This window comes from Eschrichtius robustus, chromosome 4 (assembly GCF_028021215.1).
Source record: "Eschrichtius robustus isolate mEscRob2 chromosome 4, mEscRob2.pri, whole genome shotgun sequence".
NCBI lineage: Eukaryota > Metazoa > Chordata > Mammalia > Artiodactyla > Eschrichtiidae > Eschrichtius > Eschrichtius robustus.
In genome coordinates, this window is record NC_090827.1 from 80,058,925 (window position 1) to 80,075,858 (window position 16,934).

General features: G+C 46.0%; 1 protein-coding gene across 4 annotated transcripts in view; it reads right to left on the bottom strand.

Moving 5' to 3' along the window:
* The window catches only part of DCUN1D4 (defective in cullin neddylation 1 domain containing 4), a 68,314-nt gene extending 51,966 nt beyond the window's left edge, over positions 1-16,348 (bottom strand). For 2 of the 4 annotated variants that reach the window (XM_068542991.1, XM_068542990.1), the window contains exon 1: positions 16,218-16,348. In XM_068542991.1, the coding sequence (XP_068399092.1) occupies positions 16,218-16,242 (25 nt within the window). In that variant the 5' untranslated portion in view covers positions 16,243-16,348. Of the gene's footprint in view, positions 1-2,057; positions 2,101-15,751; positions 15,829-16,217 lie in introns of those variants that run through there. The other 2 variants (XM_068542992.1, XM_068542993.1) reach the window with 2 other exon arrangements.
* Positions 16,349-16,934: the final 586 nt, after the last annotated feature.

Below are 16,934 nucleotides of genomic sequence, written 5' to 3' on the forward strand. Positions count from 1 at the left end.
AAAAGATAAATCCACAAAGGTTAACACATATTGAATTTACGGTTCATCTGTTCAGTGCTCAGGGCAAGTAACAGACCTTGAAATCTAAAATAGATTTCACGTCCTTAAGGAATAGATGTTAAGGATAAAGATCAAATGCTTTACAGAGAACATATTTAGGAAAGTACTAACTCATTCATAAAATCTTCTTCTGCTCATATTTTAATTCCAAAGTATAAATGCTTGGTTAAGTCAACTTTAGTCCATGATCAAAAGGCCCTCCACAGTAAAGTAGTCACTGGGTTTGACTCTCCTGTGTGACATGCGAACCCTACGTTCTATATTAAAAGCGACAAATGGCTCTGCAGAAAGGCACAGCCTGCTTGATAAATGGTCTGCCTAAACTATCTTCTGGGCATTCTTAAAAATGATCAACAAATGCTGACTGGGCATAAAGTTTTCTGGGGTTTTTTTTGGTTTGTTTGTTTGGTTTTTTTTATAATTACTATTTGCTGTGACCTACATAATAGAAGAAAGTGAACGCCAATGAGAGTCAAAATTCACTTCCCCCAAACTACTCTCAGTATAGAATCCCACAATATAGGCAGAGACATAAATATTAGGAATAAAACAATTATTGGTAAGTTCAGACAATGACCATCAACCAAAAGAATCAAATTTCAGAATTAACAGTCCTAACAGGAGTTTACTTCCGTAAGAGGGTCAGAAACAATTTAAATACATAAAAATCCAAACCTTTCTTTTATGACATAGTCATTTGTTAAATATAGCTGGGAGGTGATCTTAATTATAACAGCAATGAAAAGCAATAATACATGTAGGAATAAACTTAAACATGCAACAACCAAATGAAGAAACAATGAAAGCTTCCTGAAAGACAAAAATGCAGAGATATTATATTCCTGGAATGGAAAGACCCAGTATTGTAAGGCGATCACTTCGCCCTTTACTAAAGTACAAATTAAATGCAGTCAAATTCCTATTCTCCCTGCCTCCCACTTCCCCACCCCAAAAAAGAGGTGGGGGAAAAGGAAGGGAGTCAGGCAAGCTTGGCAGATTGATTCTAAAGTTCATCTGAAAAGAACAAACGTGCTTGACTTGCCAAGAAATTGTTGAAAAAGAAGAATGAGGAAGAACTTGCCCTATCAGACAATACATAATATAAAGCAGAGGTTGGTAAATTCTCTGCAGAGGGCCAGATCTTAAATATTTTAGGCTTTGTGGGCCATCCGACCTCTGTTACAACTACCCTGCCATTGTAGCTCAAAAGCAGCCATAAACAATACACAAGCAAATGAGTGTGGCTGTGTTCCAATAAAACTTTATTTATAAAAACTTGGTGGTGGGCCTGACTGGGGCCATGGGCTGTAGTGTGCCAATGCCTGGTATAGAGGTAATTATAACAGTAATTATAATACAAATCAACGGAAGAGAGCTAATAAACATATGTCTGTATATATGCCTGCAAGCATGTCTGTATGTTTTTAAGTATGTATAAACACATATAATTAATATGATTAACTGGCATTTCAAATCAATGAAATACTCTGGTTTCTCTTCAGATCGACTAAATCTTTTGCCTTTTTTCAAATCAATGGGCAAGAGATAATTATTTAGCAAACAGAGGGGCAACCAACTACCATGTGGAACAAATTAAAATTAATTTCAACCCCACCCAAAGCATGGAAGGGGAAGGCATCCAAAGCAAAAGAAAAGTCCATATCATGGACTCAGGGCTCTTTCTGCACATTCAGCCTCTACCCATGTACCCAATCTCATCTCTTACTCATCTTCCCCTTGCTCACTCTTCTCAGTTGCAGTGAGCTTCCTGCTATTCTGTGAACACTCCAAGCATGCTCCTACCTCAGGGCCTTTGCACGTGCTATTCTCGTTGCGTTGAGCACTCTTTCCTCTAATAATAACATGGCTTGCTCTCACACTTAATCAGGTTGCCACTGAAATATCACCTTCTTACAGAACCTTGCCAGACCCAACAAACAGGACCTCTTCTTCACTATCACTTTACCATGCTTTACTTCTCTTTATGGCATTAGTACCTCCTGATATATGTCATATTTGTGTGTCATCTTCCTCTCGCATTAGAATGTAAGCTTCACAAAGGCCAGAACTTGCTTGCTCTTGTCCACTGCTGTATCCCTCGTACCTAAAGCAATACCTGGGAAACATCAGGTGCTCAATAAATACTCAAGGAATAAATGAATGCAGGTACAAATGCATCAAGACTTAAATTCAATATGTTCAGGGTATTTCAGTGCATTCACACCATTAGATCTTCATAAGTGAGAAGCAGCACGGTATCAGGAGACTCAAAAGGCACGCAAGGTCAGAAAAAGGCAGCTGTGAATCCTGCTTAAGAGTTTAATCTCCTAAGGACTTGTATTTCCAATTGGACCATCAGAGGGTATGCAAATGTAACAGATAAACAGGGCACATTCAAGCAGCATCAGTCCTACTCAAAGGTAATTCATGTACAACTGTTTCACATGAAAACAAAAAAATGACTATGGCACAAAATTTGAAAGAAATTTCACCAGACCAAGTTACGCTCCCAGAATCCAGAGGGTACTTAATTCTGCCATAGCAGAACGCTGGTGGAGAAGTCTGAGAAGCACTGCTGTGAGCCTGGGTGCCATGAAAGTGTTTTAATCAGTTTTTTAGATAGACTTCCCTACGGCGAGTGTGTGGCCTGGATTTAGAGCGGCCTTTCATGAAGACTACTGGAAGTGACTGAGGTGGGAAATGATTAGGGTCTTAAGGTAGACTGTGGCAGCAAAAGTGGAGGGAAGACATCCTGAGTACAACGGGATTGCAGGACATCAACGTTCAACTCACACAAATTCAACTCAATTGCTTGGCAAAATGAAGAGGGAGAGAGAAGAAAAGTCAATTGTCCCGGTAACTGCCCTCGAGGTCTCTACTTAATGAGTGGGAGCTGGGCAACAGGAATCTGACAGTCACTGGGTCGGCTCAGTTTCCACGTGGATCTCACAACCTTGTATGAGTCAAGTATTTAAAGAAATGTATTCTTCATAAAACACAGTCCCTAAACATAAGCCAGCTGCTGCAACTGGTGCTCAGCTGAAGAGCCAGTGACCTGTCCTAACGCCAGAGGAAAGAACTGCTGTGCTGGAGACAACCTCTGATGAGGGGCACCTTCTGAAAGTATTTCCAGTGATATTTTTAACACAGGTGATTTTCACCTTACATATGGACTTTAGAACTAACCGCTACACCAAATGTGATTGTACTGGGAGGAAAACCAACAAGATTGCTTTCAGGTGCTGAGAGGGAAGCTCAACATTTCATGTCCTTTTGTCCAAGTCTCAAAAATTCTCCTTGAGCTATGAAAATTAGCCCAAGCAGGGTCAGGTAACTAGTTGTGGCCAAGCTGGGGATAATTCACATCTTCTAATTCCCAATCCAAAGCTCCTTTCTCCATTCTAGCTTATTTCTGATGGGAGCAAGTGTCCATGTATCTTCACACTCCATCAGGGGTAAAAAGCAGCAGCATTTCCCACCCAAGGTTGTTAATAAGCAAGCACACAAAATTAGAGAACTTTAATATTAAATAAAAAGATACTAAAACTGGTAAAATCTAAAACAACCTACCAACTTCTTTTTTTCTTTGTTGGAGAAAAGATAGTGCAGAAAAGGTACATAACGCCTATATTATTTCTATTAACTACACCTCTTTCCTCTTGTCACTAAAGATTCATGAAAGTATTTTATTATGAGCTAAACTCCAGGTGGCCAATCAGTGAGCAATGCTCTCAGGTATAAAAATTTTTAATAAGAACTATGCACAGATATGTACTAATAAATGCATTCTGATGACAATGAAAATGAAGAACTAAATCAGTAATGGCTTTTGGGGTGTGGGTGGGGGACTGAGGGACTGCTGAGTTTGGGCTTTACGATGGCGAGACTGGAGCACGTTTAAAATGCTGAGATTTGACTTGCTTAGTACCCTGGAAGGTTACAGAAGCCAGAGTGTAAAGAGGGGGTCAGCTTACAAGTCAGGGAGGATCTATACATGAGCTCAAGCATACAGAGTATAAGTCATTTTAAAAGACAAGTACAAAATGCAATTTTAAGTAAAAGGTCATTAGAAATGAGTTTTATCTCAAAATAACTTGACAGACAAAATCTACCATAAAACGAAGTCTACTTTTGACGCTATAAAAGTAGTATTGGGGGCTTCCCTGGTGGCGCAGTGGTTGAGAATCTGCCTGCCAATGCAGGGGGCACGGGTTCGCGCCCTGGTCTGGGAAGATCCCACATGCCGCGGAGCAACTAGGCCCGTGAGCCACAACTACTGAGCCTGCGCGTCTGGAGCCTGTGCCCCACAACAAGAGAGGCCACGATAGTGAGAGGCCCGCGCACCGCGATGAAGAGTGGCCCCCACTCGCCGCAACTAGAGAAAGCCCTCGCACAGAAACGAAGACCCAACACAGCCATAAATAAATAAATAATAAAAATAAAAATAAAATAAAAAGTAGTATTTTCAACTGGGATTACAGACACCAATTTACACTTCTGCACACCAACTGATCGTCATTTAGCTATGTGAGATGGCACAAGTACACATCTCATTCGTTAAAACAAACATATTCACATTTGAGGCCAAATTATTAAAACACAAAGATCCGAAACGAGTTTTCCACAACTGAGAAAAAACCAAAAGCCAGGTCGTGGGTCAGCTTCACACCACACACCTGTCTAACTTGTCAGAAGTAGGAATTTCTTGGTCTATAAAATGGATGGTAATAGTGCTTGCCTCCTAAGGACACTGTGAGGATCCAACTAACTCGTGCTGCGAGGCGCCCAGCACGGTGCCCGGCACACGGCTCCGCGCCACTCCGCTTCACTTGCGCGGCGAGCGGGGTGGCCTGTGCTCCCCGCCCAGGGCAGGGCCCGAGGGGGTCAGCCGCAGCTTTGGAGTCCTCTGCCCCCCAGCCCAAACCAAACCCCAAGCACACAGGAAGCGCCTGAGCATTAATCCAGCCGCTGCACATCAGAGTCACCTGGGCAGTGCGAATAACTGCCAGGGCCCGGGCCCCAATCCAGACCAACTAAATAAAAAGAGGAGTGGGGTTGTCAAAGACTTCTCAAGCAGTCCAGGTGACTCTACAGTGCAACCGGAGAGAAGCGTTCCGTCTCCACCCTCGCCTCGATCCCCAACCCCAGCCTGCCACAGCCAATCCATATCCACATCACAATCTCAGCACGGGCCAGAGGGCAGGTTCAACTCATTCACTGCAAGCCCTGCAGCATGAAGAAAAGATCAACATCCAGGCTTTTCAAGGTCGAAAAGCTAGGTGAAAACTAAATGAAGCAAAGTAGCAGTGAGGAAGGTGTTAATATCATTCTCCTCATCTATAAATATTTGCTATTTATAAGGCACAGGGCCAAAAAGGTGAGCATGGAAAGGGGAAAACTGACAAGGAATGGGAGCAGGTCATCACAGGTGACTCGGCGCTTTCACTGAACACAAGATCTGACGTTAAAACCATCCAAGCACACCACTGCTGCTGGCTTTTTCCTCCTAACTCTCACAGGACCTGTAGAAGCGGCTGGGAAAGAAGCCACCCGCCCAAGACAGGCGGCATGCCACCTAGCACCCGTCATCCACTGCGCAGCCTGTGCCTGCTGGTGGTGCCATCTCAACGGAGTCGGCCACTTCAGGACAGCCGGCCTGGCAGCTCTCCCACTGTGACAAGGTACACAGGGCCCTAGATTCACTCCCTTCACCCCACCCTACCCACGGAGGAACACAGATCCGTCCACTCCATCGCTCAGAGTAAAAATCACCCTCTCATCTCACTAATGTCAGGAGAGGCCAGATTTAGGGTAAAGAGTACAGCTCTGGCCTCGGAAAGCCCTGGGTTAGAGCCCCTGCTCTGTGGCGTCCTAGCTGAGGGCCCTGCCTATAACCCAACCTCACTAGACCACAACAGCAGGTCCCCCCTCACAAGGGCTTGTGAGGACTCCTGAGACGGTGCATGCCAAGCACTCAGCCCAGCGGTGGCCCATACTGTGCACTAATGAAGGTTTATTATTTTAATCCCTATTATTATTCAACATAGAAGAGACTAAGACAGACTGAGCCCAGAAGATCAAAAAGTAAAGACGGGGCAGAAGGGATGACAAGAGGACAGGTTTTTAAAACTCTCACTTCAATAGTCAGTTGCCTGGGCTTGCATGTACAACACTCCTTCTCAGCTTCCTGTTTAATTAAGAACAAGTAATCTGCGGTCTAATAATTTTGGGAATGGAATCTGTAGAAAGAGATCTTAAAGGGGAAAAAGACTTAAACCCACCCTCAACTACAGGAAAAGGAAAGAGAATCATTTCAAAGATGTTACGCAAAAACTACATTAGTAGCTCTACTGAAAGGTAAGCTTTCTGGCTTTTCTGCAATGTTGTTAGGTATCTCCTATATATAAAAATTATGTGTTTAAAAAGTACTTAATACAAATGTCTGTTTAAAATAAAATCTAAGACTAAAAATGACTATTTCATTAGTGAGTAAAGAAAAAGTATGGAAATACTCTTCTTTGCCACAATCAGTTGCCCAGCGAGAATCCGTTTTTAAATGCCCACTGTCATTGTGAGATGGCAGAAATGAGGGGAAGAAGAGCAGTGGGAAAGGAGGAATTCATCCTAGACCTTATCCTGTTGGGACCCATTCCAAGAAGAAAAGAACCAATTGCAAAACAAAGATAACAGTGACAAAATATGGAATTCCAATATACCTGCCAGGTTACCATAAGGATTAAATGAAAAGCACAGATAAAACAGTGAGTATTATTTCACAGGCAGTGGTGGGAACCTAAACCCTGGAGTCAGAATGCCTGAGTTAGAATCTCAGTTCACCACCTATCAGCTGTGTGACCTTGAGAAGGTTAGTTAACCTTTCTGTACCTCAGCTTCCTCATCTGTAAAATGGGGATGATAACAGTACCTACATAACCTACTTCAGAGCGCTGTGGCGAGGATTACATGAGTTAACGCAGGCACGACAGCTGGAGCAGCCCAAGAATGATCACTGTGTATAAACATGTGTCAGTCCCTCCCCTCCCCATCCCACTTCGTTCCTCTTCTCTCCCCACGCCCCACCTCCTCTAACTTCTCTCTTTCCCCTCACCTCCTTTCCACTCATAAACCCTCCCTGGTGCCTCTTTTCAGCCCTCCCCACGTGGCTCCTGCCCATCCCTCCACCTCTCCCCCCTTCGCTATGGTCTATCCAACGCCCATGCTATTGCCAGGCTGTTCCCTCTGCTTGGAAAGCACCCTCCCACCTCACCCCTCAGGCACACACCCATCTTTTTCTTCACGTAATGAAACTTCAAAAGCTAAACCCACATGACAATAGCTAACCCTTCCCTGAAGTCTAATTTTAATGACTCCCTATTTGTTCCCAAAGCACCCTGGGCATCCAAATAATCTTGCCCTGTCCCATACTTCAACTGTCCAGGGCCTCTCTGCATCCACCAGTAAGCCTGCTGGAAGGAAGCTCCTGAAACACGAGGACCAGGCTCAGTCACGTTGTTACAGCAGCACCCAGCAGCAAGAAAAAAGGTTTGGAGAGTGACTAAGTGAGGGAATGCTTCACTTGCTTCTTTTCTTTCTTATAACCTGTTTTCCTCTCAAGGGTCTCCTTTTAAAGCCTAATGAAGAAATTGTCATTACACAGTAATCATTAGAAAAGTGCCAAGCGTTTCTCTAAATACTTTGTGTTTTATCTAATTTAATCCTCAGGATCACTTTTGATCTTGCCTCCTACTTCTTTCTCTCTGCCCAATCCCCAGCTTCACTCCAAGCACACCAGCCTCTTTGCTGTTCCTCAAATACAGCCTTGCTCCCCTCCTCAGAGTCTCTGCGTTTGTGTTCCCTCTCCCTGGAATGCCCCCTCACCTCCATCAGGTCTTGTCTGACAAGCCTCTCAGTGAGGCCCTCCCTGACCGAGCCTTGTAAAATTACAACGTCCCCTGCTCTGCTCCTCTCCCCCCTGCACACACAGGGGCACCTGTGCACTGCCCTTCCCTGCTTGAGTTTTCTCAAATGAACTGCTCACCATCTGACATACTACATGACTTATCTGCTTATTATCTGCATCTTCCCCCACACTGCAAGGGGAACTTCACGACAGATGAAGAAGACGGCCTGGTACATAGTAGGTGTTCAATAAACACTGTTGACTGACCAACTCCATACCACACAGGAGGTATTTTTTATGCATGAGGAATCTGAAGCTTACACAGAGTAGCTGAGTAATTTATCCACGGTCACACAGCTAACAGAGGCAGAACCCAGAACCAGGGCCCACACTTAACTACTATGCTTTCCTGCCTCTCAACCTGACCCAGATAACAATGAAAAGAAATCGTGGTATCCAAGGAGCAAAACCTAGCATTGTATGCCTTTGGCCCACAGAGAAGCAAGAAAAGCCATCCACCAGAAAATCTTTCAAGGGAACAAGTCATCTAATTCAAGCCCATTCTATGTGGTAAAGTATTAATTACCAGATTTATAATTTATACAGCACTGACAGTTTTTCTTTGGATTTAACAGTTCAGTAAAAAGACAGAGAGAGATTATTACACCTTTTTATACTGTACTATCCCCATGAACAGCAAAATGACAAATCATCAACTAACACAGAGGAGGCCTAAGATGATATATATTAAAAGCCAAAAATTGTGGTGGGGGACTTCCCTGGCGGTCCAGGGGTTGAGACTTCGCCTTCCAATGCAGGGGGTGCGGGTTCGATCCCTGGTTGGGGAGCTAAGATCCCACACGCCTCTGTGGCCAAAAAATCCAAAACATAAAACAGAAGCAATACTGTAACAAATTCCATAAAGACTTTTAAAAAAAATGGTCCACATCAAAAAAATCTTTAAAAAAAAACTGTGGTGGGAGGTAGAGAAGTACAGACTGAAAGGGGATACATGGGAACTTTAGGGGGTAATGAAACCATTCTATATCTTAATTATAGTAGTGGTTACACACACACATATTTATCAAATGGGTACAATTTTACAGAATGTAAATTATACTCAATAAAGTCAATTAAAAAGCAATTAGGACTATTAGATATAATTTTGGCTAAACAAAATAAACATTCTACCAATATTATTTCCATACCTAATACTCTCAAGAATTTTGGGGAGGGGGCGGGGGGACAAAGATGGAATCAGGCAAAGACAGCAGTAAGAGCTCCATATGGTGAGATCGGTGGGGTGACTGATGCGTGCCTCAGAGTCCTGCCTGACCACTGGCAAAGGCAGCTCCCCCTGACACTGCCTGTGTCCCCCCTTTAGCCTTTTGGGTCACCTCGAGCCAGGACTCTTGGACTCTGAACAGAGTCCAACCAGGGTGGAAAGGCAGATCACTGCTCTTCTCCACAAGGGCCTCAGCCAAGTACCAACCCATGACGGGTCTGGATGTTGGATTTGTCCGAATTCTTAGTTGCGAGCATCAGAAACCAACTAGCTATTTGAACAGCGATTTTTTTTTTTTTTAAAGGTTATTGGGTAGTTCACAGACTCTCTAGGAAAACCAGAGCACCAAGCACATCAGCTGTACAACCAAAACAATGCCTAAGGGCATGCTGCAGAGTGCACCACCGACACAGCCCGGAACTGCCTGGGCTGTAGCTCCCACGGCCTCTAGAAGCAGCCGTCACCACTGTCCATCGTCTGTAAAAGGCCGCCAGGCACTTCCAATTGCTTCCCATGTCTTGCCTTCAGCTTCTGATTCACACCGTGGTGTGGCTGTATCTGGGCAGCTCTGCCTTTGATGGTAAGAATTCCCCAATCAGAGGAAGAGCCTGGGCCCCGACGACTGGCAAAGGCCATCACGGACACAGACGGATGACACACCATCTCTGCAAGTACTACTGATACAGCCAGCAAGTAATGAAAGGTTTTCAAAAAATATTCACAAGGAAAAAATCCTCAAAGATGGAACTAAAAAAAATCATACCCAGAGGTAATGTTATTTGGGGTGGGTGGGGATCTTTTTCTGCATCATTTAGTGTTTTACTCAATATATTAATTAGTAGTTTCAAAAACTACAAGCCTACCTTCCTAGATTGAAAATAACTCATTAAAGGTATCTCCTGATTAAAAGAAAAACAATTAAAATCTAAAGTAGCAGATACTTTGTCTACTAGAATACTGAACATGATAGAAAAAAGATCCTTAGATCTGAAACAGTCATGCAACGATTGCTAAAATATATGATTCTATTTAAAATGTATTTCAATACTTTTTCTATTTAAAACATAAGCCACAAATTATAGCCTCTTTTATAGCCACAAATATTTTTAAATGTACATTCTGCTTAAAAGAATAACTCTCAAGAGGTACTTCTCCTAACTTGAATCTCAGAATAAGCTGTGAAAAGCTATTAACTCTAATTTAAGCTGACCACCTATGAAGAGATGTTAGCATTAATGTCAGAGGCTCAGAAACTTCACCTCCAACTAACATAGTTCACTTTCTAAAGAAAGCAAGCCTTTAGTGAGCTCAATGCATTGTTAACATTAAGAAATAAGCCCTTTGGACCAGAATCTGGTCATGAAACAAGAAGAGGGGAAAAACAGACACATCCAGGCCGTCCAAGCCCTGCCCAAGCCTTCCCCACCTGGGCAGCCTGTTACACACCAGGTCAGAAGCAGATGCGTGTACTGTCACACGCACGCTTGCTCTCGGCCCCTCAGCATATCACCAGCACTCCGCTCCCTCCGAGAACTGCTCCATGCCACAGACATTCTTCAAAACTGGTATCTGCATGTATTTAAACATATATATTACTTAAATTGGTTTGCATAGGACAACTTGGTCAAAAGAGGGCATAGAATGAATAAGCGGAAGTTTGTATGCCTGGAAGAAAAATCTAAAGACAATGAAAGACACCTCGGAAGCATGCAGGATAGCAGGAGGAAACATTAAAATTTTCCAGATAATTCACTAACTGCTCAAGAGTTGACCATTTAAGTTCAATTTATTACATATTTGAGGTCCTAAGCGAGGCATTCTGCTGGACCATAAAGTGGTGACTAAGTAAGACACAGTCCCAGATCTCAGGGGGCTTATCATCTAATTGGGGGGGGGGGACAAATAAGTAAACAAGCAGCTACTGTTAAATAAGATAAAACTGAGAATAGAAGTAAACAGTCTTTGGAGATTCAATGGAAGGAGAGAGCCTTCGAGAGAGGGAACAAGGAACACAGAACTTCCACAGAAGTAGCACTGAAGGCAGTGGGGAGGGAGCAGTGCTGGGGGAATTCAAAACTGAGCTTAAACTACAGAACAGGTTCAACCCCAGCTTCTGAGGAGTCTATTTCAGTAAGCAACTAGGAGACTCCGAGGTTTTGGGGTAGGGGGATCATAAGGACAAAGATATGCAACTGGTGATGGAGAGGATAAAAAGGAGGCTGAGCCTGGCAAAAGGATTACTGGTTATTACAATATAAGAAAGAATGGATCAGACCTAGGACGATGGCAATAGGTATGGAAAAGAAAGGACAGGCATGGGAAGAGATACAGCCTCTCTCTCGCTACTGACCAGGGAAAGAGAGGATGAGGAATGTCTAAGCTTCCAGCTTGGGTTATTAAATGAACTGCAGTTTCATTAACCAAATGAATAAAATTAATTGGTCTTGTTTTCCTCTTTATTTTGGCTACTAGGAAGCTCAGAGCCAAATATATGGCCCATTTCTAACATATGGCAAGCATTTATGTGTAGCCTGTAAATCTATATTTTCTTTCTCTCGACAGAATTTTATCTATATTTAGTAAGTCACCTCTATTTTAGAATGAAACAGAAAATAAATCAACAGATAAAAAAAAACTGAGTCCAAGCCAGAGACAATTGGACAAAGTAGCTGATTCAGGGAAATAACTGCAGGCTACCAACCCAGAGCACTCTCCTCACCCTTCTTCCACCCTAGCAAAGTCCACATCCCACAAGAGAAGCTGAAAATGCCAGACTTTCACTTTCTCCACCTCCCTCACAACTAGCAGTGGCAGGAGGTCAATTCTACCCAGTGAGACTAAAGGGGAAGTCGCCAAGGTGAGAAAAAAACTCCACTCTGTTAGGAGGGAACTGTAAGGAAGTATGTTCCTTCCCTCCTTTTCTTACATAGGCATGATGTCTGGTGCTGCAGCAACCATATTGCAAACATGAGGCAATGAGCCTGAGGCTCTTGATAAACCAAATACTAAGAAGAAAGGAAAAAAGTATACAAAGAGCCTAGATTCTTAAGACATCCTTAGGACTCTGCACCAGCCTTAGAACCATCTATCGCTAAACTTCTTGCTAACAATAATAAGTTCTACTACTTAAGCCATTTTTGATTGAGTATTGTTATTTGCCAGAGGCATCCTAACTGATACAACAAAAGTCATCATGAGGTCAGTTTCTGAAACCATGATTTTTACACTGCTGACTAAGCAAGACTGTTATTATCAAGATGAGAAAAATGCAAGCATATATTATTGTCAGGAAGCAAGCAATAAGCTAATAAGAGCTTCTGGGAGCAGTTAAAGATGAAAAGAGAAAAGGATATAATGATAAATAACATTTGAAAAAAATGTGATCAAGTGTTAATAGGGGTAATTCTTGGAGGTAAGAACTGAGGAAGGAAAGAGTAAAAGTACAGAAATCCTCTGAAGTGGAGAAAATGAGGGGCTTTCTTTCCTGGCAACGTTATTGACAAGATAACCTGAAAATCCTTACCAGTACAGATCCTCCTCCACTTACCCTGAGTTAAGACCACTGCAAATTGAAAATATCCTAGGTCGAAAATGCATTTAATATGCCTAACCTACAGATAACCGCTTAGCCTACCCTATCTTAAACATGATCAGAACTCTTATTACCTTAGCATATACTTGGGTAAAATCATCTCACTCAAAGCCTATTTTATAATAAAATGTTGAATACCTCAGGTAATTTATTGAAAACTGTATTGAAAGTGAAAAACAGGAGGGCTGTCTGGGTACAAAATGGTAATAAGCGTATTGTGTCTGACTGGGAGCTGCTGTGTCTGACTGGATGCCGCTTGCTGCCCAGCATCAAGAGAGTATCATACATCACCAGTCTGGGAAAAGATCAAAATCCAAAATTCGAGGTACAGCTTTTATCAAATGCATATTGCTTTAGCACCATTGTAAAGTCGAACCATCATTAAGTTGGAACCATCTGTTTAAAACAGTCAAAAAATTTTGTTCATAAGAAAACACAGAACCTCCCCAAAGGCCAAAAATCAAAGAGGAACCTAAAAACCAGAGCAGAAAGTAGAAGGTGATTATGTACAGGAACCCAGGTTTTGGGGGCTGGGGGAGAGGGAGTGTCATGTGTGTGTATAGGGCACCTGCCCTTTGGGATGAAATTGAAAAAAAAGAAAAGGGAAAAAAATGACTAGCCTAATATTCTCTTTAAAAACACCATCTTGTACAGTTCTTGTTTTCAACCTCATACACTTCACCCTTTACAAGAGCAAATTCCAGTGATACATGCACATTAAAACAAACAAACATGACCATGTTACATATTACAAAGGATTTCCTAGGTATTTCACCATAAGCTTAAGTAAAATATAAAATAGATATAAATCTTTTCCTGATAAAATCACACAAGTACTCAAGTTCAGTTTATTTGTAACCATACCAGACAGTTTCCAAATCTTTGGACTTCTTGGTAAAATTTTTATCATTAGGGTCATCATAATACTCTTCTAGTGACCATGCTACCAACAGTTTCAAAATACCCTATATAACACATAAAAATACTCTGTCATCTCTGAGTTAATCATTACAGGTTTTGGAGTCATCGCATATAAATGGTAAAGAAAACTGGCAAAGGATGTGATGTTTGGAGAGTCTACAGTCTAAATGCATGGTTTCTGATATTAAAGAACAGAAACGAAAAAACATGGAAACCTCTTAAGGTCCTGCACTGAGTTTACCTTCCTCTAGTCTCATTTGCTTCCCATGCTTCTTTGAAAACTGAAGACATCAAATATTCCCTTCGCTCATCTTCACATTTTCAAGCTGGCTTAAATGAACGGGACCACGTCCACCCTCAATTCCATTAAGCCGCCTCCAACAGTCAATTCATTTCAAGACCATCTTTTTTCCAAAAGTTCCCTTATCCTTTGGCAATCTAAACAGCCCAAGAACTACAAACACATAATTTATACTACCTTCACAAGGTTTACATGTGTCTCCATTGCATTCCCAGATTTGTCTAAGACGGAACATTTTAACCTAGTGTTTATATACACTGGATGCCACAAATATACACCACCCTAAGCGCTGCTTTAGATTGTGTTGCATCTTGAATGTTCTTTCACAACCTATGTACTAGATGGTTCAAAACCAAGCATTTATTCTACAAGTAAGGCCACCAAACGCAGAGGGAAACAATCAACTCGGGGATCAAGACCCTAAGTACGAAAGGACTGCGTCTGGCTTGGTTCTCCCCCAGCCGCTGACACAGGGAGAAGGGCCCAGGGGACAGGAGCACCGCCCTAGAGCGCGCTCGGGTCCGCGGGGAATAAAGCACGAGTTGGCAGAGCTGGGAAGCTCCGAGGGGCGCGCTGCATTCTGGGACTCGTTTCCACAGTTACCCACGTGCATCCAACCCAACCGCGGCCCGGACTACAAGTCCCAGAATTCCGCAGGACTGCTTTTCCCCTCTCCGCGGGACTGCCTTTCCCCTCACACCCGGCGACTGGAGCCAGACCCTAAAGGAAACCCCTAAAACGCCTTCTCCGCAAGGCTGGGAGAGGTCGCGCCCCGCGGGCGCTGCGCGGGGCCTGTGGTCCGGCCCTCCCGTCAGGGAAGCGGGTCCCGAGCCACCAGCCTCCACACCTGACGACCAGAAATTAGACAACTGCGTCACAGACTGCCAAATCCACGGACCGCCAGGGACCACCCTCCGCCCCACGCTCCTGGCCTCCAGGGCCCGACCCCTCCGGCTCCCGCCACGGCAAACCCGCAGCCCGCTCCCCTGCCCCACCTCCCACTCCCGCAGCCAGAGCCCGCGCCAGCGCTGACCTCGCTTCCCGCCGCTCGGGGGAAACCGCGGCCAGCGCCAACCTCTGGGCACCTCCCCCGCCCCCTCCACCTCAGCCCCGCCCCCTCCTCTCTAAGCACCCCAAACCTCAGAGCTCCCCCTCAAGGAACCCGGCCCTAATCCGGGGGAGGATACACCTCCCCCAAACGCGTAGTCTGACACCTTACCCCCCAGCCCCACGCGGACCGAATCTGGACAAGACAGTTTTACCCCTGCCCCGGCCCCTCCCAACCTCCCTTCCCTCCCAACCAGCTCTTCACCCCCACTGCACCTCCTCTACCCCTACCTCCATCCAGTCACCCCAAACCCTCCCCACCTTCTTCCTCTCTACTCCCAATTACCCTATCTTCCCAACACCTGCTCCATCCTATTACCCCGACGTCTGCTTCCTCTCACCACTCCCAGTTACCCCTCCACGCTTCCTAAGGCCCTCCCGCCCGCCGGACTCCCCAACTATCCCATCACACCTCAATCCCTCCCACCATTCGCTTTCCCATTACATCAGCCCTCATCTCCTCGCCCGCCCTCTTGCCCCGCACGGCCGCTGCCCCCAATCCCCCACCCCATTGTTTCCCCCCCCACCCCCACCATCCAGCCCTTCTTCCCATTGTCCCCGCCCCCGCGCTCCCCTAGCACTCACCCGCCTTTCTCACGGAGCCGCCCGCACCGCTCGGTCCCTAGGAAATCCTCACCCCTGCGCCCCGCTCGCTCGCTCCCTCTCTCTCCCCCGCCGCCGGTGCCAACCCCCAGCCCTGCTCGCTAGCGCCCGCCGCCGCCTCCACCTCCATTCACCCGGGACACTCTGGTCCCGGCCCTTCATCGCACGTCCCGCCCCCCCCTTCCCCCAACACTGAAATGCAGCCAGTCCCCACCCCCCTCACCTCCGCCCTCCCCCGACAGGCCGGCCCCTTCCCCCCACGCTCGCCCCCGCCCCGCGCCGCCCGCAGCGTCACCGCCCGCCCCGGCCCCGGGAGGGGAAGGGGTGGCTCCCGGGCAGGGGCTCCCGGTGCGTTTTGGGACAGGAGGCGCAGAGCGGCGACTGTGGGAGATAAGCGGAGAGTGTTGGCAGCAGCCCGGTCCCGGCCGGCTAGCTCTCTGTTACTCACTGACAGCGGCGGCATCCGAGTGCATTTTCGGGTAGCTCACACCGCGATCGCCGCCCAGGCTCCCGCGCTCGCCTCGCGGTCCCCCCACCGGCTCGCCGCACCTCGGCTGGGAGCTGAGGACCCGCCGCCAGGCACTCCCGGCCCGCCCACCTCTCCTCCTCCACTGGCTGAACCTTGAATGAGCGACCGCCCCTCCTCATGTCTCATTTGACAAAAGGAGAGCGGAGAGCGCCGGTCTGGAGCTGGCAGAGGCCCCGCCCCCCAAGGTCCAATGCGATTGGTCCCGACGCCTCATTCCCTAACGCCCCTGGCGGAGGCCACGTTCTGGGAGAGCAGGTTGGCCCCGACCACTGTCACTCAGCCCCGGGGGTCCGAAAGCGCGTGTAGGGGCGAGGCTGGGGAATTGGTCCACCTTGACCCTGAAGCCCCGCCCTGTGGCGGGCGGGATTGGTGGAGCTGTAGACCAACCGGGAAAGACGGGTCGGCGTCTGAAACAAAGCATGCGAAGTGTTTCCCGAAGAACCGAGAAGGGGAAGAGCAGTTGGGGCGGCTTGCATCCCGCTGCACAGAGTAGGGGAATCAGCTCTTCCCTCGCGCCTGGCGCGACGCGTCGGAGTCTCCTGCTTGTCTCCACGCCTCCGAGCGGCTCTCTGCAGGAGCCCAGTCCGCGCCGAACTTGGACTGGGACTTATCTTGCTAGCCGTTTCGTACAGCTAG